Below are 27,902 nucleotides of genomic sequence, written 5' to 3' on the forward strand. Positions count from 1 at the left end.
GGGGGGTTTACTGCCCAGATCCCCCTTAGAGGTTTAGAGATGCAGGGTTCAGGGATGTGAGAAATGTTAGAATCCTGGCTGCTAGTGGAGACGGAGGCAAAGAACTCATTCAGTACCTCAACCTTCTCATCTGTTGAAGCCAGCTCTCCTTTATTGTTTTATGTTATGTTACGAGGAGATTTACTTGCTTTGGCCTGTCTCTTCTGGCCTATATACCTATGGAATGCCTTCATATTGTTTTCAACATCCCTTGCCAAGTTCAGCTCCTTTTATGACAGGATTCCCGAGGGAAGCCAGTTGATGTAATCTCTAATTTCAGCAACGCTTTTGATGCTGTTTCTCATGGCATCCTTCTACCGCTAGACAAAAATAGAACATGGTGGGAGAACAATGGGCTGATGAGTCTGGCCTGAAGGGTTATATAAATAGGGTTAAATCAACTGGCAGTCTGGCACTATTAGGTTTCTGTGAGGCTCCATTTTAGGCCTCCGTTCTCATCAGTGTCGTGGATACAAGGCTTGTGGATGACAATAAATTGAAAGGAGCTGTTGAATCTCTCAAGGGCAGGGAGGCTTTACAGAGAGTACAAGGACAGTGAAGGACAGGGGCAGATCTCTGCTCTCTGTAGGCAGCAACAGGGCCTAAGAGACTGGCATGGAGCTGCATTGGGGAGAATCAGGCTGGGTGTTAGGGAAAGGTTTTTCACCAGAGAGCGGTGGGCATGATCACAAGCTGATGGAGTTCAAGAAGTGTTTGTACAGTGCTCTTATTTGCAGAATCAAACTATAACCCATGTAAGGTTATAAAGCAGGTATGTTTATTATGTCACCAGATGTGAGGGGAATATCTCCTAACTTGCACACTGAGAAAAGCAATGGTTACGTATTTAAAGGCATAACGTATGCATATTCATTGCATTCCAAGAAAATGGGCCAGAGAAATCATTAACCTATTTCCCACCCTCTTGTGTACGCATCCTAAAAATGTAGTGGGGGTTTCTGGTGGTCACTGAATGAAGGCTAGTAGTCTACCTCACTGTGAACTTCCAACCTTTTAAGTGGGGGGGGTAGCCCAAACCAGCTCGTACTGGTGTTGAGTTGAGACATCTTTTTCACTATCTTCAACAACATGGCATCTATTCTTCCTTCTTAGTGTTGTTTGGCAGTGAGTTTCTGCAGATTCTCTGCATTCTATTCTTGAGCTTACATATACTCAGGCATCTCCGTCCTTCAGTTTGTATCTGCTCAAGTTATGGGAAAAGGTTGTTTCTGACAATATGGGAAAGCTGATTGAGCTTTCAGGCAGGGTTTGGGTTGTCCTGTGTATTACCAGAATCTGAACCTGATGATCCTTGTGTGTCCTTTCCAACTCAGAATAGTTTATAATTTTGTCATATAGTTCAAATGTCTGTGCGTGATCAATATATGGAGGTTGTAGCTGGTCAGCAGGAACATTTCGTCTGAGAAGGCTTTCTTGAGTGCGGTTATGCCTTTAGAACTAATCTCAGTTTTTCCAACAACAGTTCTGTTTGTACAGCTAAACCCTGGCTAACATTTATCTGGTCCTTTGAGACAACTTATTTTCTTTTTCTTCTGGATTAGTTTTTATTAGCATACTTGTCAAGTCAGATTGGTACCAGTTTTGCCATCCTGACTACAAAAGTAAGGGATAAGAACCACCTGTTCTCGCAACAGGAAGCAGTGTACGCTACTGTACCATAAGTGCCTTAAGTGACAGCAAAACTGAGCTTTACTTACCACAGAATCGCAGAATGGCCTGGGTTGGATCATGAATCTCCAATCCCCCTGCCACAGGCAGGGCCACCAACTTCTCAATTTAATGCTAGACCAGGCTGCCCAGGGCCCCATCCAATCTGGCCTTGAACACCTCCAGGGATGGACATCCCTGGCATCCACAACCTCTCTGGGCAGCTGTTCCAGTACCTCACCACTCATAGTAAAGAACTTCCCTTGATGTCCAGCCTCAATCTTTCTTCCCTCAACTTAAAGCCATTTCCCTTTGTCCTGCTGTTATCTACCCTTTCAAAGAGTTGGCTCCTGTTTGTAGGCTCCCTTTAGGTACTGAGAGGCTGCAATGAAGTCACTCTGCAGCCTTCTTTTCTCTAGGCTGAACAAGTCCAGCTCCCTCAGCCTGTCTTCATAGGGGAGGTGCTTTGGCCCCCTGCTCATCTTTGTGGCCTCTCTCTGGACCCTCTCCAACAGCTCTCTGTCTTTCTTGTACTGGGGGCTCCAGACCTGGACACAGTACTCCAGATAGGGCCTCACAAGAGCGGAGTAGAGAGGGACGATCACCTCCCTGTCCCTGCTGGCCACCCCTCTTCTGATGGAGCCCAGGATACCGTTTACTTTCCAACCTACAAGTGCACACTGCTTGCTCATGTTCAGTTTTTCATCTATCAGGACCCCCAGGTCCTCCTCTCCACGGGGCTGCTCTTAAGGACCACTCCTTCCAGTCTGTATAGATGCCTGGGATTCCTCCGGCCCAAGTGCAAAACTCTGCACTTTGCTGTGTTGAACCTCATCAGGTTCACCCGGACCTCAAGCCTGTTGAGGTCCCTCTGAATGGCATCCCTTCCTTCCACTGTATCAACTGCACCACTCAGCTTGGTGTCATCAGCAAACTTGCTGAAGGTGCACTCAATTCCATCAACAGTGTCATTGATAAAGATATTAAAGAGTACTTATGGCAGGTGCTGATCCATAAATCTTTGATGCTAAGGATGTTAATGTATCTTAAGTTCTTAATTCTGATGCTGCATATTCATTTTGAAGTTGTTTTTCTCTATTTCTAGATGGTATTTGTATCCCTGGGAGCACCAAGGAGAGAACGTAAAGGTGATGGTGTACAGCTTCCAGCATCTTGCCTACCCCCTCCTCAAAAGGACAACATTCCAATGCTTTTACTCTTGCAAGAACCTCATCTTACTACTCTTTTTGATCTGTTGGAGATGCTAGCCTCCTTTAAACCTCCTTCTGGAGAAGCATCTATGGAAGATACTGAGGTAATTTAGAGCAATTTTATTATAATATTTGCATTTAAGTCTTATATAGCGGATCCATTTTTCCTACCAAGCATATTTCTCCTGTATGCAGTTATCATATATAGTTATTGTATTTTGATGTTTATGCAGTTTCACGTGTTAAGCTCATTATTATGGTTTTTCATATTTTTCCTAATAATGCTTAAAGTGTCCTATATACTGGAGACACTCGAAAAATAATAACAATAAGCAAAATTAAGCACGATTAAAAATAATAAGAATGATAAGAACAAATATTGATTGAGTAGTTTTTGTCTAAAAATGGAAATTTACTTAAAGGAAGGTTAGTAAAGTTCTAATACAAAACCTAAAGTTTTATGTTTTACATGCCGTCACTGGCTTGTGTGAAATGAAATAACCGTTAGTATATTTAAACTAGTAGTCTATTTTTATTTTTATTTGTACTCAAATATTTCACAGTATGTGGCATGCTATCAAGATAATGCAGTTTAAATTTTTACTCGTTCTAGTGAGATTTCAACCACTCTGATATTTTGGTGAATTTACATTACATAGAAAAGAGAACTTCTCATTAAGAAAACATTTTTTGGACTTTGAAATTTTAGTTAAGGCTATTTTCACAAATTTCACAGTAAGAGTCATTCTGTGGTTTTTTTTTTTTTCAGAGTGCAAAATGTGAAGAACTCCATCTCCACGCAGAAAACTTATCGAGACGTGTTTGGGAACTGTTAATGCTTCTACCAACATGCCCTAATATGTTGCAGGCATTCCAGAATATTTCAGATGAACAGGTAAAATAGCAAGTACTTCTTCTGTATGTTTGTCTTTATCGTGCGGGGATGTTCTAGTGTTTAGTGTTTCAGTTGAATTTTCTCCAGAGTATGTATGCAAGATACATTCAGACACAAGTACACCTAATGTACAAACCTAATTTTTATTCTGAAATTAAATTAGACACATTGTTTTCGTACACAAAGTTTGTTTTTATGATTTCTTAAAAAAGTGAATATGATTTGTCACAGTCTTTTTGTTTGAACCGAAATAGTAGTTTTTCATCTGCTGCCTAGTGTGTTTAAAATATTTCAAATCTACTGTTAATTTTAACATCGTGACTGTTGTGATAGTAATCCTTTTTCTGTGGCCTGTTCTACAGGTTTAAAACATGGCTACTTACAAAGTATCTTTATGGTCCACTAGATGAAGAGTTTTCCTGTGTTAAAGATCTTGAAGTCATATATTATTGTTCTTAAGTATTATAATTCTTTATCATGGGAAAACTTGGCGGAAATTGTAATTCAGCCAAGTAACATTTGGTTCTTATACTTCAAAATTGTGCACTTTTAATAATCTTGCATTTTTATTCAAATTTCACTTCTATATTCTTGTTATTCAAATTCTTAATTGTGCATAGAAATATGCTTTAAATTGTATAATTTCAAATAATAGATTAAATTATAAACTGAAGACTAATCTTTCACTTGAAAAATCCTTTCATTGCATTTCTTACGTCAGTATTAAGTGTAACTCTGTTATTTCTTGTTTTTATTTCTTAAGGGTAATGATGGCTTCAGCTGGAAGGATCTTTTGCGAATAAAAAGTGCCCATAAACTTTTGTATGCCTTGGAAATTATTGAAGCTCTGGGAAAGCCCAACAGAAGAATAAGACGTGAATCTACGGTAATATATTTTCTTGCACAAAATGCATTTTTCTCTCTAAATCCAAGTGTATATAGATGAGTCATTTTATAATTTTTTGGATCTTTAACTATTTTTGTAGTGACTTGTTACTTGTTTGTCTTTAGGGAAGTTATAGTGATCTTTATCCAGACTCAGATGATTCAAGTGAAGATCAAATAGAAAATAGTAAAAACACATGGAGCTGCAAGGTTTGATTTTTTTTCTACAGTATCTTGTGATAAATAATCTTTTTTGAAAAGATGTAAAATGAAAATTCACTTGAAGCATTGTTTTAGTGTTATTTGTGTATAACGTTTTAAAGTTTTTCTGTATTATCAGGCCTGTAAATTTGCCATAATTGAGTGTAAGGGTTTCTTTTGTTTTTCTGAGTATTTGATCAGATTTTTTCCTTTATTTGTAAAGCCTAAATTGGTATCTAACTGAAGTTGGTGGTATCTCTGTATTTGATTTTACTCACATTGCTACCATAATACTCTTACAGTTTGTTGCGGCTGGAGGGCTCCAACAATTACTAGAAATTTTTAATTCTGGAATCTTAGAGCCTAAAGAACGAGAGTCATGGACTGTGGTAGGTGATTATTCACCCTTTTTCTCCAGAATACGGTATCTGTCATTTATAAGGCTTCCATTAATATCAGCCTGTGTTATATTTACTTTTCTGTACTAAGTTAAAACTTATATGAAATTTCCTATAAAATGGGAAATGAGCACAGACAGTAGTGCAATAGATGTGTATATAAAATTCACAGCAGTTACCAAACTATAAAAAGACTTTGTATTGTTCTAGAATTGTTTCAGTATTAGAAACAAAAAACTGTCATTATCTCTTCTTTAAAAGCAAAAGATTGTATGATGACTTTTGTTTGTCTGTCCAGAAAGAATGCACATCTCTGTGAAAATAAGATTCTTCAACAAAGTGCCAAATACAGATTCTTGAACTTTCACAGATCTTGTTCACTTATATGTGTACATGCTAGACACGAGGTGTACTTGATGTATTACTGTGAAATTGTGCTCTTTTTTTTGTTAATTTTACTTTCACAATGCACTTTTTCCTGGTGGAGCTGACAGCTGTTTGGCCACAGCTGCACAGCAGAAAGCCATGTAAATCGATCTCGTTACTAAATAGATTGGTGGTTTTCATCTCTATCAAGTGATGTTACAATACAAAATGGCATTTTTAAATACTCTGAACTGTCTATTTGTGATGAAATGTATTCTGTTGGAAAACACTTCTGTATGCTGCACCCTGTGCTGTAATTGAATGCAGTGTATTATTTCCTCCGTGTTATTTAATGGATAAAATAATAGAATGTCTTCAATGCACTTCTTAATAAGACTAGATCATGAAAAAGTTCTCATTGTAAGAAGTTTTTAATTTAATTTTACTTCTTTTTAATATCCTTCTTTATTGTCTATTCTTGTGAGGCTTTGCCAGTTAAAGTTCTAGCTCTTTATCCTTTATAGCTTGCTTAAGTTTTTCATTTCTAATTCTGTAGTAGTGGGAATAAAATTGTTGGTAAATTTCTGAAAAAAGAAAAATTCATTTTCTTATTCACAGTGGCAACTGGACTGCCTTGCTTGCTTGCTGAAGCTGATATGCCAGTTTGCAGTTGATCCTTCAGATCTGGATTTAGCTTACCATGATGTCTTTGCCTGGTCTGGTGTAGCAGAGAGTCACAGAAAAAGAACATGGCCTGGCAAATCAAGGAAGGCTGCAAGTGACCATGTGAAGGGCCTTCACATACCTCGCTTAACAGAGGTAAAGGATGAGTATTGCGGCTGTTTTGTGAACTTCAAATGACTTCCTTGTTGTGAGAAGCCTTGGGTTGTTGGTTGTTTTTTTTTTTCTTGGTAGTAAAATAATGTAGTGAAAAAGTTACCAAAGCTTAGCTATATCCTACATACTGTTCCCCTCTAAAATGTAGTCATTTAATTGTATTTGTTTTAAACTTGCCAATTTTAAAAGCTGGAATCAAAAGGCTTTTTGATGACTGGTATGTGAAATGGGAATCTTAGAATTTCAGTACCATACCCCTGTTTCTTAGATTTTATTTTCAAAATTAATTGCTTCTGTTTTCATGGTAGCCTTTCAAACATGCCAACCTTATCCTCAGCAAATGCATTTCTGTTTCCAGTTAGTACAAGCTAAGTGTAGAGTAACTTCTTCTAAGGATATCTGAGCAAGTGTATGATAAACTTACCTAAATCTGTAAATCTTCCTCTTAGATTTTTGCCGGCTAATTTCCAAATTTAGACCAAGCCTGATATTTAAGCAACAGTATTTTGGTGTCAGATGGCTAGAGATGCAACTGCTGTTAATGGATTGCTCTTGGTCAACTATGGTTGCAACATGAGTAGATTGAACTTTCACCTGTAGCCTAACTTCCCATTTGTCATTGTTAAACATGAAAAGACCCTAATTATTCTATCGAGCTGAAATAATTTTGATAAAATAGATACCTAAGTTGCCAAAGCTGCTATTGTACATGGAAATTATTGAATGTATTAACTTTTTTAGAATTGGACGCATGTATTAATGCTGTTACCAATATCTAAAACTAGGTTTAAATTTGTAATTGTCATTGATGGATATTTTTGATTGCAGAAGTTGTGCTATCTAAATACATTAAAAGACTTCAGACTTTGATTTTAAAATTCTCTGCAGCTTGTTAGAAGCATTTTAAAGATAAGTAATATAAAAGGACGTGGTCAGTGTGTTGCTACAAGAGAAATTTACATATCCAACTTTACTCTTGAACTGTTTCCTTAAGCCTAAGATTTTTAAAAGGAAGTTACTGTGATTTAAAGAACTACACTACTTTTTACCAAAAGGATTGAATAAACAATTCTACTCAGTTACGTTGCCCCTCTGAGTTACAGAATGGAAGTTTAGCATCTAGTTGTACTCTGTGAAATACAACATTTTAGATCTGCTTTAATAAAGAATGGAATATGACTATTAATGTGAAAGTGTTATAATTTCTTTTGCTGTTCCTTCTTCTCTGCAGGTGTGTGTTTTGGTTGTTTTTTTTTTTTCTAGATTCACACTGTATAATTTAAAAACAGATCAAAAAGCTTGTTGTTATATTAACTGTTTTTTTTTTCTTTTGACTTTAATTTTTAAAGGTGTTTCTTGTACTTGTCCAGGGAACCAGTCTGATTCAGCGACTTATGTCAGTTGCTTATACGTATGACAACTTGGCACCCAGGTACAATATCTCTTTATTTTTGTTAAAGTTAACAAAGTGTGCACATTTTCCTGGATTGTGTTAAATGGAACAACTAGCATTTCTAGTTGTAGTTCCAGTTAAAACGTGCATCAGAAATTTAAATTTGTAGTTATTAATTTGCTTTTCTTAGTCACTTTTTATATAGTTAATCTCAAGAACAGTGGAGAGAACTCTCAATGGCCATCAGCAATAGAACAATCACTGAACTAAGCAAATTTCCAAAAATAATGCAGGAAAAAAAAACCCACCCACTGGTCGAGTAACTAAGCAATTACGGAATTCCTTGTTCAACCAGTTGATCTCCAGGGTGTATGACAAAATATGTACAGGACACTGTCATTCTAAAGCCGAAAATGTCTTTGTTTTTTCTGTAGCAATTAGCATTCTCAATTCCAAGAGATTATAAAGGAATGAATTCACTTTTAAACTGCTCGTTTGTTTGCTGGCTTTGATTTGTTTTTCCCATTCTGATGACATTAGCTTATTACTGTTCAAATTCCTGTTATTTTAATGAGTGTGTATGCATGGAATGTAAAACTTTACCTGTAGAATAGGCAAAGCAAAATAGGTATAGTCTCTGTAAGACTGTGCAGTGACAGAATTGGACTGATGCTGAGGATATCAGTTTTTTGACAAATTCAGTATAAAATTACTCACATAGCTCCAAATAACGTGTAATGTGTTTTACCATGTTTTTAAAGGATTAATGAGGATATTTGGAGCATTTTCAACCAGGTGTACAAGCTTGCCTAAGTTTAACCTCTAGATGCGCGAAGAGTAGTTTTAAGTACATTGTTTTCTGTTTCGTAACCTTTTGCTGCAATTTTTAAAAATATAAGTAAATACAAGCATTTATATTTGTCTGAAGTTCAGAAAGATTTGTTCAATATCTGGTTCCCCATGATAAACACTAGCTTTCTTCCGCGTGGTCTGTACTTGGTTCTGTTTTATATCCTTTCTTTCTTGGATAAAGGGGTTGTATTTTTTTTTCTTGTCAGTAAAGCTTTAAGGGGGTGATTTCTATTTGTAGATCCTGATAGCTTTATTATTACTGCAAGAAACTAATCTTTTTAGGATTAAAGTTTTGGTTTTCTTCATGGGTACTTAAAAGTAACAGCAGTGTTTTTCCTATGTGCTTACATTTCTAAATATGTTATTATCTATGATGAAGTTCAAATGGCTTTCTTTTTCCTGTCCAGGGTGTTGAAAGCTCAGTCTGATCACAGATCAAGACATGAAGGTCAGTGTTGCAAATTAGATGTATGCTGTGATCTAATAATGAAAATATAATCAAGATCAACAGATTGTTTTATTTGTTCCACCATTAGTGGAACAAATTAGTGCTGTAAAATTGTGTTCCTTGAAAGCACGAGGGCAGTTACAATCTGAGTGAGAAAACAGAGGTCCAAGAAAATTTGTATGTCTTTCCTTCTCTAGAAATTCTTTATACAGTTGAAATTTTGTATGGTGGCTGTAACTTCATCTCAGGAAGGGTTTTGATGGGAAAATCGTCTGTATTCTTCTCTTCCACAGAATATTTTTAGTGCCGTAATATAGTCACCAAAAGTCATCTTCTGGTTTACAGAAATCATTTGAGCCCAGAATTCTTTAAAGCTGCCCTATCTAGCTTTCTTGTGGAGGATTCCCAGAAAAGGTCTTAATGGCCTGTGCTAGATTAAGACTGTATTAATCATACCAAATACCAAGTCGTTGTGCATAAATATAGGTAGACCCTCCTAGGCTTATACGCTGCCTTTGATTTTTTTCATTTTGTTCTGTCCTACAGATAGATGTTTATGTCATGAACCTGAATTCTCAGTAAATGCTATGTGATGTACTGAAATTTCTTAGTTCAGGGCAGTGTTCATGTTAAGACCCTCAGAGAATACCAACTCATCGCTACTCAAGAAGTAGAGATGCAGGAAGGGGTTGTGCCCCAGACTGGTAATACATAATCAAATTTGACTGTGATAAGTATGATCAGTCTTCAGTAGGCATATTGGTAAAATTCTGATCTGAGATAGTATCTTAGATGCCAATAAGAATTTAGCTTCATATGTTAATATGATTGAGGTCAATGTCATATGTGCTGGCTCTATGCAACATAAAAAGTTTATTCTGTATGATTTACTTTCATCTGATTTTCTCCTAGTCACACATTACTCAATGTGGCTCTTGGTGAGTTGGGCTCACTGCTGTTCCTCAGTGAAATCAAGTCTGGCAGACAGTGATTATTTGCAAGACTGGCTAAAGAAACTTACCCTCCTTATTCCAGAGGTATGTTGAAGAAGAGATTATTACATTACTAATTAGTGCATGGTATGGGTCAGGCTCCCATTAAATTCAAAACATTGTTTCCCACTGAAAGTTGGGACAACAGAAACTCGCTCAGTTAATTTTAGTCCTGTTGAAGAGGTAATAATTTGTAATAGAAATACAGTGTAAGATGGCACATTCAAACCAGTTTTTAAACTCCTATCTTTGTTCTTGGCTTCTGTTTGAAGTTAATTCTTTTGTTGCAGTTCATCAAAAATTTCTGGATAATGTCCTCTAACATAGATTAATCTAAATAAACTGCTGCCATTATGGTGGTTGGTTTTTTTTTTCCAGCTATGCTCTTTATCACAAAATAAAGTGAATGAGAGTTGATATAAAAATGTTTGTCATCAACAAATCTTTGTCTAACCTTAAGTAATTTTCTCTGATGTAAGACTAAATTTAAAATTGTGTAATGAGATGTATAATAGAAAAATTTTGTATTTACTCATGATTGCTTAAAATTTCAGTGTAGACATGGCAAGGTGATTTATTTTTTACTTTATTACTCAACCACTGAAAAAATCTTGTATACTCTCACCATTTAAAAACCTTGGTAAAAAGTGAGTGCAAGCTTCCAAAGCTGGATTAAAGATAGTCTATGGTATTTTTTATTTTTCATAAGTAAAAATAAAAGAAATAAATTAAAAAAAACTTTTTAGTGACGTTTAACAAATTAACAACATAATTTGGTGTAAGTATAGGTTACAGTATCACACAAATATTCATACGTTGTCCAGGTGTGACATTACCTATTTCAGGAGCTGGCTATAACCTTTACTATAAAAGAAAAAAAAAATCATCGTCAGGAGACAGAGGGCACAGATACATTGGCTTTTTTATTGCAAGGATGTCTTTTGTTCAGTTCTTTTTTTGACAGACCTACTGTCTTGATAACCTGATAAGTTTTATGAGAGAAACTTAATTATAAATTTATGGAAATCTAAAAAAACAATGTTCTAAATGTATGTAATCAGTTCTTTTATTTATTTTTGACAAAGACTGCTGTTCGTCATGAGTCATGCAATGGTTTATACAAGTTATCTCTTTCTGGTCTCGACGGAGGAGACTCAATTAATCGGTCCTTTCTGCTGCTGGCTGCATCAACATTATTAAAATTTCTTCCTGATGCTCAATCTCTGAAACCTATCCAGGTAAGAATTTTAAGGAATTGTGAGACTTGGTAACTACATCAGCCAGTTCTTTCAGGAGTCTGTGATGCATGTCATTGGGCCTCACAGGCTCGGTCACATTCAGTCTTGATCATGCTTTCTTCTTTAAGTGGGAGATCTTTTGGTTTCCCGGCTCCAACGTAGAGATTTAAGGACTTAAGAGACAGGGGAAGCCTGAATGCCAGTGAGGCAAAGATCTTGTTCAGTACCCACAATGAGAGGTCCGTTATGGCCTCTTTCCTATTTTATCAGAGGGGTAGTCTCTCCTTGGCCCTGTATGGTAGTGAAATATGAGGACGAAGTTAATACTAGCAGTTGTTAATACTAGCAGTTGTTAATACTAGCAGTTGTTAATACTAGCAGTTGTTAATACTAGCAGTTGTTAATACTAGCAGTTGTTAATACTAGCAGTTGTTAATACTAGCAGTTGTTAATACTAGCAGTTGTTAATACTAGCAGTTGTTAATACTAGCAGTTGTTAATACTAGCAGTTGTTAATACTAGCAGTTGTTAATACTAGCAGTTGTTAATACTAGCAGTTGTTAATACTAGCAGTTGTTAATACTAGCCAGTTGTTAATACTAGCAGTTCGTTAATACTAGCAGTTGTTAATACTAGCAGTTGTTAATACTAGCAGTTGTTAATACTAGCAGTTGTTAATACTTTTTTTTTTTTTTTTTTTTCACAGATTGAGGACTATGAAGAAGAACCAGTGCTACGACCAGGTTGTAAGGAATATTTTTGGCTGTTGTGCAAACTGATCGATAACATACATGTCAAAGATGCAAGTCAGGTAGGTTTTGCTTTGCAGTCATAAAAATGTTTGCTTTTTTAATTTGGGTATTCAGATTACTTTTACATGAGTGTTAGAGGTTTTTACTGAAGATATGGTGAACTGTGAGGAACAGCTCTTGGGTCATTCCCTTCTCTACTTTCTGATGTATATTCAGCAGCTCTTGACCAAAGGAAGCTACAGGGTACATGCATTGCAGAGTTGAGAAGAGAGGATTGGGTATAATACACAAGGAGTGTGAACTGTGTGAATCTGAGACATAGTGAATGTGGTAGTTACTTCGGAGAGATTGGTTGTTGATAATTTCAGTGCAGTCTAGAGAGGCAGTAATACACGAGAAAAAAATTTTAGTTAACAGCCAATTACCTGTTAAAGGTAATGAAAACTATTCATGTCTGTTGAAACTTCAACAAGGGTTGAAGTTAACTTTTTAGGCACCTTCCGCAACTGTTTTTGCTAGCTGCAGATACTGCATAAATTTCTAATTTATTCTCAGTGCTCTGACTGTACTGTGGAAAGGAAGGGAAGATAAAGCCTTAATCCCATTTTCAGTAGGGCTGAAAAAATCTTGCCTTCCTTTAACACTTCATCCAACCAGAGGCAAAAATTTTGTCTCCTCTGGCTTTCATCCACTCAGTTTACTTCCATTTCAGTAATTTAATCTGTTAGCTAAGCTGCGATTCTGCACACCTGTCCTGCTTTTTGCTCAAGCAAGATATGATAATTGGTCTTTTGAAACTTCAAATGACAAAACGTATATCCCTGCGAGAAATAACAAACGTTTTTCTTCAAAGTAGTACTATTCAGTGGTTGGTGGTTTTTTTTTTGCTTTTTTTTCCCAGTGTGACAGAGAGTATATTTTCAAGATCTGGAACTAACATAATAATTTCAACTCCACATCGCTGATTTAAAAAAAAACAATCGTATCGTGTTTCTAAAAATGTATTAAAATGTTGTTACAAAAACATTTAAAAGATGAGTTTTCATTGTTCTGATATTCTGTGTGCATTAATTAATTATCCAACACACATTTTTATCCAGAAGCATAATCATAGTTTCAGACTGGGCTTACAAGTTATAATTCTGAAAGTACGTAATTCTCTTCCATTTAAATTCCATTTTGTTTATTTTTAATCAGACCACGCTGCTTGATCTAGATGCACTAGCAAGACATCTTGCTGACTGCATTCGGAGGTATGGTTTGGTGGCAGTAATTTCTTTTGTATTATACGTATTGTTAGTGAAACAAACAGATTTAACATTTCTTTTATATTTGTATGTGTATAGCAGAGAAATCCTTGACCATCAAGATGGCAATATAGAAGATGATGGACTTACAGGACTGCTTCGTCTCGCTACAAGTGTTATTAAGCACAAGCCACCCTTTAAGTTTTCTCGTGAAGGGCAGGTAAGGCAGGAACGGTGACAAACTGTGAAGACTTTAAGATAGTGTTGTCTTTCTGTACTTTCTTAATGTCACCTTTTTCCCTCTATCTTGGTTGCAGGGCTCTTTATTTGAAGGTGTCATATTGCTAGCCTTGGGGATGATTGACTAGAATATACATATCTCTCATTCCTTTATTTATATGTAGTACGTTTACTCTCCTCCCTTTCTAAATATATTTGATTTCAGGATAGAGTTCTTATCTTAGTGATTTTCTATATTAACTGGCTTAAAGATCTTTAACAGCTGCTTTTTAACTTGGGGTAGTTCTGATCTAAAAATAGTTTTGAAGTTCTGTATTTAGTGGCAAACATCTGTTACAGGAATGCTACATTCTACCTGTCACTGTAAGGTTGGAAAATGGTCAGGCAGGTCCTGTTTTGTATTGTTGGGCCGCACTATGGTTGAAGAGAAATTGTCTGAATATTGAAGTGACTTCGCAAAGTCCCTTGGATAAGCAGATTCTTGCACGTAAGGCCAGCTGTAAAAGCTGACTTCAACTGACATGTTTAACTGTAGACTCTACTGAGTTTGTGATAAGACCTTTAGTGAGCTTTCACCAGGAAAACAGTCCCCAGTTACACTACGTTACATGGCGTATGTCTTGTCTATTTATTCTTTCTCTTATCATAAAGTGATTCCAAAAGTGCTATTACTGTTTGGAAGTTTTTGGAGTTTTAAAAGACTACTATGTACTGCTCTTAGAGTTAGTGTATTCCAATTATGGAGAGGTTACAAATTAAATTAGAGCAGTAATTCAGTTTGTATAGTGGAATTTGGAGGGAGGATTATGTAGAAACTAAATAGAAGAGGTGGGAAAGATCAGATTTATGTGGATTGGACATGTGAAGATTATGAGAAGAATACAGAATGGAAGCCTAAGTAGAGAGGAGTATGCTGTACAGAATCTTAAAAAACATTTGATTGCGTGTAATATATCATAGGAAGGCCAAAAATTCGTTTAAAAGAATGGATGAGTTCAACAGCATAATATGCACACAACAAACTTACCTAAAACAATTTGGCTTTGTCAAGACTCAGGAACCTAATAGATTGTCTAAAACTAAGTCGTGATCGTGTGTGTGTGTGTGTGTGTGTGTGTATACACACATACATATATATACAATTAAGAACACTTTTACTGCACGTTATAAAGCTCATTGTTTGATAATTATTTGACTGAGCTAACATAAAGCTAGTGAGTTTTGTATTGTGATCCTTGTAATGGAACAGGACTGTGAAAGCCCATTCTTTCTCCTCAACGACAGCTGGTTGTAAAAATATCCAGGAAAATACTCCATACTGCTAAAATACTGAAGTTTATACTTACCCAGAGGATTCTGATGCTCTGCATGTGCTGTTTTTTTTTTTCCCCTCGGATTACTTGGGAAGATTTTGTTGGTGTTTTTTGCTTTTTTTTTAAGTGATTGACAAATATTGTCAAAGTCACATTTTGTGACAGCAGTAGATACTCATTCCACCTTTTTGTTGTTTTTGTAGATAGTCACTATCTACCTTACTCTACACTACATGGACTAAACAAAACACTTATAACACAAGCTATCCAGCACATCCTCACAAAAGTATCTATTAAGGCTATTCTGATGGCAAAGAGATACCTTTCTAGTCTGAGTTTTAGCATTTATCCTCTTCCCTGCTCCAGCATGTCAGAGTTCATTCAGATAGTGCAAATAATAAGAGGGAAAATTAGAAAAAGTTAGATGTAGATCTCTGAAGTGACTTCTTTTGTAGTATGTGAGACTACATTTTAAGGTGACTGGTTGTTAGGACTCCTGTTTGAAAAAGGCTGCAGCCCAGCATTAGGATAATGTAGCTGACAGCACGGTCCAAAACTGTGTTCTCGATACAGCTGGTCTACTGATGAGCTGTAGCTGTCTACACCTGGCAAATATTATTAGCAAAGAAAGGAATCAAACTTCTGCCCCATGAGCACTTAAGATCGCAGCATATCCTGAGTTGGAAAGGACACATGTGCATCATAAAGACCCTGTATCCACATAGGACCACTCAAAATTCAAACCTTGTGTCTGAGAGCAGTGTCCAAATGTTCCCTGAGCTCTGACAGTTCAGGATCATGACCACTGCCCTATGGAGCTTGTTCTATGCCCACCACTCTCTGGTGAGGAACCTTTTCTTAATACCCAGCCTGACCCTGATGCAGCTCCATTCCCTCAGGCCCTGTTGCTGTCCCGTAACAGCAGAGCTCTGTTCTGCCCCTCTGCTCCCTATGAGGAGCTGCAGGCCTCTGTGTGTTGGCTCTCAGCCTCCTCTACTCTAGGCTAAAGAAACCCAGGGACCTCAGCTGCTCTTCACATGTGGTGCCCTCAGACCCTTCCCCAGCTTTGTAGCCATCTTTTGGATACTCTCTAGTATAGTTTGATGTCCTTGTGTTCTGGTGCCCAAACCTGCACGCAGTGCTGGAGGTAGGGCTATATTACTGTTAAGAAGCCAAATATTTATTTATTCTTAATTTTATGCAGAGTGGGATTAAAGTGCATCTCCATATTGTGGAGAAATCTGGAACTATCTTGGCAGGGAGAAGACCTGTCAGTACTTTTCAGACATAGACAGATGACAGTTATTCTAAGACTTCGTGTTAGTGCTATAGGAATTTCTCTGTACAGTGGAACAGAGCTATTTTTTTATACTGATTTTTCCTGTGTACCCTGTAGGAGGCCATCTTTTGGAAAAATTTAGGTTTTGTTTAGCTTTTACATAAGCAGCCTTGTCTTTTAACCTCAGAGAACTTCTTAACTGATGAATATACCTGAGTAGGGAAATCTAAGATGATGTACAGTCTACACATTGCAGGATGAAGTATAATAGCTGTATTGGCATCCTGTAGACTACAAATGGGGGAAGAATCTTCAATTCCCAGTGGAAGTTGAAGATGATGCACGTAGGATAAAATAAATAAATATATAGCCAAAGATTAAAAAGAGAAGATTATTGTCTGATTGTGTAGACAACTCACGCGATGCACTTTTAACATGACTTAATTAGATACAATGTGTTAAGATTGCAGCCATTTTATTGAAACATCAAAGTAAAGGCTCTGGTTCATCTAATCAGCCCTGGGCATAAATAATGCAATTGAATTGCTGGTTGTTTAAGGGATTTTGCTGAAATACTGCTTTCTAAATTGTCTAATTTTGTCTTTCTCATTTTCTCTCATTATACCACTTAGATGACTAATTACTAATATTCACTTTATAGTTGAAAGGTGGAGGGAGGCTCTTCGCCTTTCTGTACTTACTTGGAAGTGCTGCAGTTCTGGAAGCCTATGAGCACCCTTTCTTATAGAAATTGTCATCTTTTCATCATCTTTTTTAATATATTGCTTTTGTTATAATTTTATTGAAATATGTTGACTCGTAACAAAAATACGGAATTTTTTAAACATATCCAACTCAATTTGTTAGCGTATTAAGCTTGTAAGCTAAACATCATTAAAGACATATTGTTCAGTGGCAGCATGACTTTGTGCACAGTTGCACTTTGTGCCTTTTATAGTTCAGTTAAAATTCCAGGTAAGAAAGAATGCAAAAATATACTTGCAGTATCTGTTACATAGAATTCAGTGCTTGTTTTGTTATGAATTAGTGATTCATAAAACTCAAACTAGCAGAGCGAATAAGTTTACATGCTGTCTACAATAAACTAATCTTAAAAGTTACTGAAAATGCATGTATGTAGTTTGTCAAGCTGACTTATCAGTCATGAAATAAGCATATTATATCATTCTTTTCCAGTGGAAATGTTTCTCTTTAGGCTATGTTGTAAGTATGTTATGCAATATAAAGAAATTTGTAATGTAAAGAAAATTGTTCTAATTTGCAGTTCAAAACTTGTCAGAATTTCTGTATGTGATAGAGTCCAAAAAGTCTACAGAAATTTCTAGAATATTGGTAATGGCTATCTTCTTTTAAGATGTATCCAAACTTCTAAGCCTGCTGACTCAATTGTTTTACAGGAGTTCCTGAGAGACATCTTCAATCTTTTGTTCTTGCTGCCAAGTTTAAAAGACAGACAACAGCCAAAATGCAAGTCACATTCTTCAAGGGCTGCTGCATACGACTTACTGGTAGAAATGGTAAAGGGGTCCGTTGAAAACTACAGGCTACTCCACAACTGGGTTATGGCACAACATATGCAGTGTAAGAACCTTCATTCATACATAGTTTTCGAGTATTTTGTGGGAAGACTTTTCTTTTGCATTTTCTGTTTGGTTTGGTTTTCAATTTCTGAATTTATCAAGTAATGTAAAGAAAATGGGACTGTACTTGTTATATGAACTCCTGTTCTGGAGACTCTGCATGTTCGTGATGGTGAGCCAGCACTGTGAAAAGTACTGCGATCATGGAGTTTGTTTTCTCCTGATGTACGTAAGTGTCTTTGTGTAATGACTAAGAATAATGGCCTGTTGAGAATGCTTAGGTGGAAACAAAGAAATTCGAAGGCAACACTGAGTGGTTGTTTGTTTTTTTTTGTTTGTTTGTTTTAGCTTAATCTGGATATTTGTACTTTCAAAAGTAGTAATAAAGTAAGACATTGCTGCCACTAACACTTTCAGAATTTCCTTTTGTAGTGCTACTAATTATCCATCATTATTTGCAGTAGTGTCACTGAACAGATGTAGGCATGTTTTGTTCACTTAACAAAAGAGTGGATTTAATCGCATGTATAATTTTATTTATTCTTAAATTCTGGTTAATTAAAGGATGCAGTCTTAAGTGGTACAAATAGATAGGTAGCACTGCTGGAGTGGGTTTCACATGCTTCATTGTCTTCTGTCAGATATTCATTTGTCTTGCCTTTTTATCATGAAGAAATAAAACCTTATTCCTAAACCAAAATATATAAACACACTGACCAAGATGCAGCAAATGGATTGACTGTTATCAGCACTGTCCTATTTTTGGAGACCCTCATAACTTTATAGTTGAATTTCATCTGTATTCAGATGTCTGCGTACAGTGTTAATACAGTTTTGTTACACCTGTTAGCTTTCATGCTTCCTGTGTTTTAAAAACTCAGTTTCTGTGCTTAATAAGCAAATTACAAAAATCTGATGTTAATATTTTGGTTTTGACTTGCACATTTTTATTACGCATTTTTAGCTTGGTAGAGTTTCTTTCATGGCCAGCTTAAATTTCAGTAAACTGAGGATTTTTTGTGTTTTGGAATTGATTTAGTGCCTTACAATTCAGAAAGCTAAAGGGAAATCTGATGTTGAGAATGTGCTGTGTCCTGTACTGCTGTTCAGTGGAGAAATTTTCAGTCCTACAGCTTGTCATCGTGTAGTCTGACCCTACACTAGTTGTTGTCCCTTCGATTCTGCAGCTTTTTTTCTTCATAGTCTTAACCAACTGAAGCTAGGCTGCTCTTAGAGATTGCTTTAAATTTAATGCTGCAATATAATGCAGTTTTGAAAATATACCTTGTTAAACGTTATCTAGTTTATGTTCCCTGGGAAAAAATAATTTCTTGTGAGAAACTTCTTCTAAAATTCCTGAAAGCCCTTTGTCACATACATGTGCGATACTCAGCTGTTCTCATGAAGTATAAAGAAGTGAAGTCATCTGGTTTCTCTTAAAATTGCGATTTGATGAATCGGGTTTGAGAGGTGGGCTTGTGCCAACCTCATGAAGTTCAACAAGGCCAAGTGCACCTGGGTCAGGGCAATCCTAAGCACAGATACAGGTTGGGCAGAGAATGGCTTGAGAGCAGCCCTGGGAAGAAGGATTTGGGAGCATCAGTTGATGAGAGATTCAGCATGAGCCAGCAATGTGTGCCTGCAGCCAGAAGGTCAACTGCATCCTGGGCTGCATCAAGAGAAATGAGACCAGCAGGTCAAGGGAGGTGATTCTGCTCCTCTACTCTGCTCTCATGAGACCCCATCTGGAGTACTGTGCCCAGTTATGGAGCCCCCAACACAAGAAGGACATGGAGTTGTTGGAGTGGGTCCAGAGAAGGGCCACAAAGATCAATCAGAGGGCTGGAGCACCTCTCATATGAGAGAGCTGGGGCTCTTCAGCCTGGAGAAGAGAAGGCTCTGGACCTGATAGTGACCTTCCAGTACCTGAAGGGGCCCTACAGGAAAGCTGGGGTGGGACTTTTATTAGGACATGTAATGACAGGACCAGGGGAAGTGTTTTTAAACTTGAAGAGGGTAGATTTAGACTAGATATTAGAAATTCTCTACCCTCCTGTGAGGGTGGTGAAACACTGGAACAGGTTGCCTGGTGCGGTTGTGAATGCCCCCTCCCTGGAAGCATTCAAGGCCAGGCTGGATGGGGCTGCGAGCAACGTGGTCTAGAGGGAGGTGTCCCTGTGTATAGCAGGGGGGTTGGAACTTGATGATCTTAAAGGTCCCTTCCAGCCTAAACCAGTCTATGATTCTGTGATAATGCTGTTCTGAAACCTGCTTCTCTTCTGAAAATAAAGATCTTGCTTCATGTGGCGTTAATAAAATGCGGATATATATATTTTGCTCCCTATCTTTGGGTGCAGAAAGTTTTTCTTCTTGTCTTTCAGCGTGACAAGACAGTACGTGGGAACAGGTAGTAGAAATAAATCTGTGCTCTAGGGGGATGACTGATGAATGACTTTGGTGTCTGTGTGGTACATTACCAATTCCCAGCATATTGTCGGTGTTGCTGGCTGAGGCAGTGTATGTATTGTGAGAAAAAGAGCATATCACAGAATCACCAAGGTTGGAAAAGACCTTCAAGATCATCCAGTCCAACCATCCACCTATCACCAATAATACTCACTGAACCATGTCCCTCAACACAAAATCCAACTGTTTCTTAAAACATAGCATGTGCTATGGTTGGCTGAGGAGCTGCTTTGCTTCCATTTTAGTTAAAATCTTTGCATGGTTCTCTAACAGTAGCACTTATCATCAATGCAATGGAGAAGAGGAGAAGAGACTAATTGAATAAAAGATGAAAGACAGCAGGAAATAGAAAGTGCTAATAAACAGATTTAGGGAGAACAGCGTTGGAGAGATAGAGTATTTTTTCCTTTGTACTCTTTCCAGTGAAGCAAAGCAACAGTGAGTGCTGAGGTTTAGAGACTCAGCAAGGCTAACTACTCAGTTCAACAGAAAGCCTATTTTCTTAAAGCCTGGGCACCTATTTCTTGTCAGTGGTTAGGAGAAAGAATTCTAGATTATTCTGTGGATGACAGCGTTACCTTGAAGTTGTTACACAGCAAGAGGTATAAATAATGATAACTTCAAAAAAAAATCCAGAATCAAGTATGAAAACGGCTTTCTTATAAAAATGTATAGTTACTACTATTTAGAATGTATGAATGCTCTTGATGATGAAAACATCATGATTTTTAATGACTGTTATTTTAAAGTCAGAGACTAGAAGACCATTATTTCACATAATACTAGCCCTAGAACAAATGTAAGAGCTCACACTTGCCACATTCTCTCTTTGGAGAAAACAGCAGTCTCATGTAAAAGTACCAAATCACTTGCAAGTAAAATATAGTCTGTGTGCTGCTACACTTCTTGTTACCCAGTGATTAGCGATTAAATGTATAGAGCTACATTTCAGAGTCTCACATCTAACTTTTTTGGTGGTCTCTCACCTTTCTAGATGCTTCATGCTGGCTCACGTACTGAAATAGTAAATTGACATTCCTCATGTACCCATAATGCATTTTCTTAAAGTGCAGTCTGGCTCATTTGATAATGCAGAATGTAGAAACTGAATGTATTTTATTAATGTAAGCATAAAGTTTTTAATTTCTATCTTTGGAAGTTAACTTTGAATTTCTTTCTTTGTGCATCTGTAATTCATGCTTTTCAGCCTCCCATGCACCTTACAAGTGGGATTATTGGCCGCATGATGATGTTCGAGCTGAATGTCGATTTGTGGGTCTGACTAATTTAGGAGCAACCTGTTACTTGGCATCGACTATTCAGCAGCTATATATGATACCAGAAGCCAGACAAGCAATCTTTACTGCAAAGGTATGGTTGGGATCTTATATTCCATATTTGGATTGCGTTAGAAGTTTAAATGTTATATCAATGCAAAGGTTGATAAAGTATAGATTTATGACTTATTGCTTGCAAATAAATATCTCTTCAACACTTTTGTTTACTTTTTGGTTGGATTCTTTTGCTGATGTCTAAGGTGAAGAGATTCTAAAAAATATCTATTTGTAATGCATTGTGTTCTTAAGGTGGCATTATAAGAAAGCATGCTCTCAAACTAACATTTCTGTTGCTGTCAACAACTATGTTTGTTGTGTGTTGCTCTTACCTCTTAATTTCTCAAAATAAATGTCATTTTTATAATATTTATAAAACCACTTAGCATGCTTGCTGTGCTACCAGAAGTATTGCAAGTTTCATAAATTATTACACGCTTCTGGAAATGTGGTATTATTAGTTCTAGTTACTTTTTTGTGACAGAGAACGTTTCATTTGGTCCCTAACAAAAACAGGGTATATATAATTTGTGAAAGACGCAAATTGGTGAACTCATCATTTTTTATTATCATTAACTTATAACAAAGTTGTAACCTAACTTCATCTATTACTAGCCATTTATATATATAAAAATATGAAGTAAACTAAAAAAGGAAGCTGTTGGTCTGCAAGTGAAAGATACTCTATAGAGAATTGATCAGAACTCCCATCTGCATCAATGAATTGGGGGGGTAGGAATCAAAAATTACTGTAGTCTTTTCTGATAAATACAAAAAGCTCGTAATTGAAGTAAATTTTTAGAAAATTGACACACTTCTAATGTTATCACGCCAAAAAAATGCAGGAACTGCTATATATGAGTGTAAAATAATGTACTGTGTTCATACACAGTATTGTTTTTCTTGATCACAGTAGAGGTGGGCTGGTTTGTCTTGTTGTTTGTTTGCTTTTTATTAATTTAAAAAATTATTTATTCATTATCTTAAGGGCTACTTTGGCAAGTTATAAGCAAAAAAGATAAAGCCTTCTTTTGTCACTTTCTTTTAGTATTCAGAAGATATGAAACACAAGACTACTCTACTAGAACTCCAGAAAATGTTTACATACTTAATGGTAGGTGTGAAAGAGGATATTTTATGAAGTATCCTATTTCCTTTTAAAAAAAAAAAATAGTTACCACTTTGTGTGAATTCTTGGTAGTATTAAATTCAAAGTTGATTGTCTTAACTTAAATAGTTTTTACCCACTTGAAAGCTGTAATTCAGCAAATCAGGTAAGCAGACATTGGCATAACAGTTTCTGTGAAGAGGCAGTGCAAATACTCATCATAGTTAGTGTCCAATTATAAATCCTATCTATAATGAACAAGCACAAGCTCTCAAATGCTGGACTGTCTTCTGTATTGTTTAAAAAATGGTTGAAAAGCGAACAAATGGGAATGTCACGCTCAGGTGCCATGGACTGGTTGCCACCCACTAGGTCAGGCTGCCCTGGACCCACAGAAGCCTTCTTTTCTCTAAGCTAGACAGGCCCAGTTCCTTCAACCTTTCTTCGTAGGCAAGGTGTTCCAGTTCTCAGATCATCTTTGTGGCCTTCCTCTGGACCTGCTCCAACACCTCCATGTCTTTCTTGTGCTGGGAGCTCCAGCCTGGATGCAGTACTCTGACTAGAAGGGGACAGTCACTTCCTTTGCCTTGCTGGCTAGCTGTGTTTTGATGTTGCACAAAAGAGGGGGCTGTAAGTGCAAGGTGCTGGCTCACGTCCAAGTTCTCATCCACCAGTCCTTTTCTGCAGGGCTGCTCTTTAGGAGTTTCTCACTCAGTCTGTACATGTATCTGGGATTGTCCTAGCCCAGGTGCAACACCTTTCACTTGGCCTTGTTGAATCTCATTAGGTTCTCATGGGTCTGCTCCTCAAGCCTATTCAAGTCCCTTTAGATAGCATTTCTACCTTCTGTTGCATCAACTCAGCTTAGTGCCATCAACAAACTTGCCAAGGGTGCACTTCTTCCGGATGTCTTAAGTCACTGACATAGATGTTAGAGTGCTGGTCCTGAGACTGACCCCTGGCAGAGACCGCTTGTGACCAGCCTCCACCTGGTTATAGATCCCTTGTCCACGGTCCTCTGGCTGCCCCCATCCAGCCAACTCTTTATCCACCGAACAGTCCTGCCAAGTCCTCCAATTTAGGAATGAGGATGTCAGAGGCCTTGCACAAGTCCAGGATGATGACATCAGTTGCTCTTCCTCTTTCTGCTTTGTCTACTGATGCCATCGCTCTATCGTAGATGGCTACCAGATTGCTGAGGATTAATTATTTATATCTTTATAAAGGACTTAGTTAAAACCTGGTAATATTAATAGGAAGCACCTTATGACCACACATGATTTAAAGAAAATAATAGATATGTCAGGTTTGCAAGGATAATGTTCTGCTGTAATTCGGTTCTGTATCTACAGTATGCAAGACATTGGATTGGGTAATGAATTATAGAACACCTTTTTAGAATTCAAGTTGTTTTCTCTAACTGATTCCTTGCACTGGATAACTAGATGTAGTTTTGTATTATGGAAACAGCTGAATGAGAATTAAACATCTGTCAAGATCTAAGTCCAGTGTGTTCTGAAATCCATAGGTACTGGCTGATGCTTATAGTATCATATATTGTATCTGAACAGACAGAAAAAGATCTGAACACGTCATGTCTTCGGTCAGGATTTTTTAACGATTACTTCCTTTATTAAGTATTTTAAATAATATTTTACTGACATTATTTTTATTAATAACGAATATCATAATGGTGATAATTTAAAATTGTTTTATCGTTTGTCAGATGCATTTAAACATTTATATAACTTTGTTGTCTGTGATGTGTACATTGACATTTGTATGCATGTGTTTGGTATATCTGTGTAACGTGAAAGTACAAGGATTTGTGGTTGATTTGTTTTAATATTTTTTTCCCTAAAGGAAAGTGAATGTAAAGCGTATAATCCACGGCCCTTTTGTAAAACTTATACCATGGATAAGCAGCCATTGAACACTGGAGAGCAGAAAGATATGACTGAGTTCTTCACTGACCTGATCACAAAAATAGAAGAGATGTCTCCAGAACTGGTGAGTTATTAAGAGGTAGCAAAAGAGCACTTGAAAAGTTACAGATTTGTTCAAATATCCTTGACAGATTTTATTAATTCATTCACAGAAAAACACAGTGAAAAGTTTGTTTGGAGGTGTTATTACAAACAATGTTGTTTCCTTGGTAAGTAATCTTTCCCTATCCTTATGTTTTCAAGATACTTTTAACCTCTCAAAACAGTTATTTCATTGCATTTCTCTTTCATTGCTGTGATTTAGGATTGTGAACATGTAAGTCAGACTGCTGAAGAATTCTATACAGTAAGATGCCAGGTAGCAGATATGAAGAATATTTACGTAAGTAATGTCAGGTTCAGATGGATTAAAATAGATGATAAATGTAAAAGTGTAATAGGAAACTTTATATTGAACATGTGGATGATTTCTTTTTCTGTGCTGTAGTTTAGGTGTTTCTAGGTTGATATGATGTGGTAATTCAGTCAAATTGTTTCATGTTTTCAGTGCAGTGTGCTCTTGGAATGGAATAAAGACTGTATTACTGGCAGTGCTTTCTTCTGTATTTGAAAAATGTATAAGAACTGTAAATGTCAAAAGATTTTATTAGTATGTTCTGCTGTTTATTAAGTTAATTGAATATTTAGACCAAATATAATTTTAGGGTATTGTTTTTTTTTTAAATAACTAATTTTAATCCTTAACTTGAAATTTGGATTTAGAGCACCTGAATTCTTTGGGGAAGGTCAGAATATTGAGTACCATTTATCTGTATTTTCTTCTGAAATTTGTATTTGGGTTTCGAGGAACTGATCTTCCTGTGATAATGTCATACTCTTCAGAAAAGTTCAGTCGCATGCTTTTTCTTCATCCTTTTTTGTTGCACATGATGACTATTTCAGGACTTGTGGATATGTTGATTAAACCTGCTTTAAGACTAGGAGAGAGGTTTTGAAAAGCAGGCTGTGTAAGCACAAGAGATAATATCTAAGATAAACATAAACTCCTTCTGAATTTGTTGTTATATGTAGGAATCTCTTGATGAAGTAACTATTAAAGATACCTTGGAAGGTGACAACATGTATACATGTTCTCATTGTGGGAAAAAAGTGCGGGCTGAAAAAAGGTAAGATTAAGAAAAATAGTCTTAATGTTTCTTTTTAGTAAACTGCAGAGATTACCATTCCTGCTAGATTAATTCTTTAGATGAAACAGGACTGTGGTTTCACTCATTTTACTAATGTGAAGGCCTATGAGGATGTGGTCCTTATGCAAAATGAGAACATACCTAAGAAATCAAATTTTCAAAACAGAGCTATCTTATAAGATGATCTGCTAGACAGCAAAATGTTCAAGAGTTTTGTGGAATAAAATGAGATTACTGAAAGTATGTGCTCGGGGAATATTAAATAACTGCTTTGTGAATTGCAAAACCTCTAGGCCAGAACTCCCAGCATTGTGTCTAATTGGCTGAAGGGGAAGAAAAGGAGCTCAGACACAGTGTTTGCAGGTTATACTTCAAAATACATCAGAAAATTATAACTCGTACCCAAAGAATTGTTTTTTAAAAGCAATAATATGAGACTGGTAGAATGTTACAAAATCCAAGGGTGTGGGCTTATCAAAAGAAAAACTCTCTAGGGGAGATTTAGACATGAGATAAGAAAGAAGTTTTATACAATAAGGGCTCTGGAAAAGGTTGTCCAGAGAGGTGGCGGATGCCTGTTCTTGGAGATACTCAGGATCAGGCTGAGCGGAGCTCTGAGCAACATGATGGACCTGTAGGTGTCTCTGTTCATTGCAAGGGTGTTGGACTAGATGATCTTTAAAGGGTTTCTTCCCACTCAAACAGTTCTATGATTCTATGATTCTAAATATGTCAAATCAGTAACTTGAAATCTTTTACTTTTCCAGTTTTTAGAAGATAAATTATTTCAGCATTTCTTCAGTATTTGTGTTATTCATTATGCAGGATAACTATGCAGGTTTCATAGTAGCTCTGTATTTCTTAGTCTAAAATAGGTATTCTAAAACGTATAAATTTTTTTTTTAAGTCTACTAATGAACGGAGAAATAAAAATGTTGCCCTGTCCTTTTATTGCAACTAACAACATTTAATTCTTAGAGATGAAAAAACTCATAGTTGTTTTTGTAGTTGTTATAAATGAAAGTAACCTGCTTAGAAATCATTAATGAAAAGCTTATGAGGTATAATAGAAGGTATGTTCTTCGTTGAAACTTGTCAGTGGCAGGATATTAATTCCATCTGGTGAGGGGATTTGTGCTGTTAAATTCCTTCATGGCTCCTTTTACTGTATTGTTTTAGAAAACCCACAGGATGAGCAAATTCAAGCCCTTTTCCAAGGCACAGTGCTAAAAGAAATTGTTCAGTAAGCTCAATTTGACTTTCCTGCTGCCAGTTACATTACCCTACTCTAAGGCATTATAATTGCTGAATTTTATATGTATGTGATTTTCTTAACAGATTTCCAATTTCATGTTTGAAATAAATGTGTTGAAAATCTTTGTGGAAATACAGTTCAACCAACTAAATCACAACTGCTTTAAATCATTTAGGGCATGTTTTAAGAAACTACCTCGTATCTTAAGCTTCAACACTATGAGATATACATTTAATATGGTAACTATGATGAAGGAGAAAGTGAACACTCATTTTTCATTCCCTCTGCGTTTGGATATGACACCTTATACTGAAGATTTCCTCATGGGAAAAAATGACAGGAAAGAAGGTACGCCTCCTAGAATTGTAATGTTTGTGGACAATTAAGATGTTTTAAAAGAAAATCAGAAGGTTTTTTTTTATTGACATATATATTCTGAAAGGCACACATTTTCTTTAGTACACAAAGACTGGTTAATTATTTTTGCTTTCTTGTGCAGTTCAGTTTGAACTATTAAGTTCAGTTTTAAAATATGGGGTGGTTACAAATAGATGTACACAGTTTATTACTGGCCTATTTTGATTTTTCAGAGTAATGGTTGAACTTCAGGAAAGGGCTGACTGATACCGTTGTAATTATGATGTGCGAACTTGTTAGTTCCAATCTCTTTAGTATAGTGACACTTTGCAGAAAAAAACTTGTTTTAAAGGAGCGAGATTTATACTCTTTGTTCTGGATATGGACTTTCTTG

At 36.5% G+C, this 27,902-nt stretch overlaps 1 protein-coding gene across 3 annotated transcripts in view; it reads left to right on the forward strand.

Annotated features, from left to right (window-relative positions):
• The first annotated feature begins 2,786 nt into the window (after positions 1–2,786).
• USP34 (ubiquitin specific peptidase 34) overlaps positions 2,787–27,902 on the forward strand; it is a 57,110-nt gene continuing 31,994 nt past the window's right edge. The window contains exons 1-21 of one of the 3 annotated variants that reach the window (XM_010706372.3): positions 2,787–3,022; positions 3,688–3,813; positions 4,577–4,699; positions 4,825–4,908; positions 5,202–5,288; positions 6,282–6,482; positions 7,850–7,932; positions 9,153–9,193; positions 10,106–10,230; positions 11,271–11,423; positions 12,130–12,234; positions 13,373–13,428; positions 13,522–13,642; positions 17,673–17,856; positions 21,529–21,692; positions 22,704–22,769; positions 24,627–24,773; positions 24,862–24,918; positions 25,014–25,091; positions 25,781–25,875; positions 27,327–27,499. In XM_010706372.3, the coding sequence (XP_010704674.1) occupies positions 2,813–3,022; positions 3,688–3,813; positions 4,577–4,699; positions 4,825–4,908; positions 5,202–5,288; positions 6,282–6,482; positions 7,850–7,932; positions 9,153–9,193; positions 10,106–10,230; positions 11,271–11,423; positions 12,130–12,234; positions 13,373–13,428; positions 13,522–13,642; positions 17,673–17,856; positions 21,529–21,692; positions 22,704–22,769; positions 24,627–24,773; positions 24,862–24,918; positions 25,014–25,091; positions 25,781–25,875; positions 27,327–27,499 (2,479 nt within the window). In that variant the 5' untranslated portion in view covers positions 2,787–2,812. The remainder of the gene's footprint in view (positions 3,023–3,687; positions 3,814–4,576; positions 4,700–4,824; positions 4,909–5,201; positions 5,289–6,281; positions 6,483–7,849; positions 7,933–9,152; positions 9,194–10,105; positions 10,231–11,270; positions 11,424–12,129; positions 12,235–13,372; positions 13,429–13,521; positions 13,643–17,672; positions 17,857–21,528; positions 21,693–22,703; positions 22,770–24,626; positions 24,774–24,861; positions 24,919–25,013; positions 25,092–25,780; positions 25,876–27,326; positions 27,500–27,902) is intronic. The other 2 variants (XM_010706373.3, XM_010706374.3) reach the window with 2 other exon arrangements.

The sequence above is a fragment of the Meleagris gallopavo genome, chromosome 2 (genome assembly GCF_000146605.3).
Source record: "Meleagris gallopavo isolate NT-WF06-2002-E0010 breed Aviagen turkey brand Nicholas breeding stock chromosome 2, Turkey_5.1, whole genome shotgun sequence".
In the NCBI taxonomy this organism is placed as follows: Eukaryota; Metazoa; Chordata; class Aves; order Galliformes; family Phasianidae; genus Meleagris; species Meleagris gallopavo.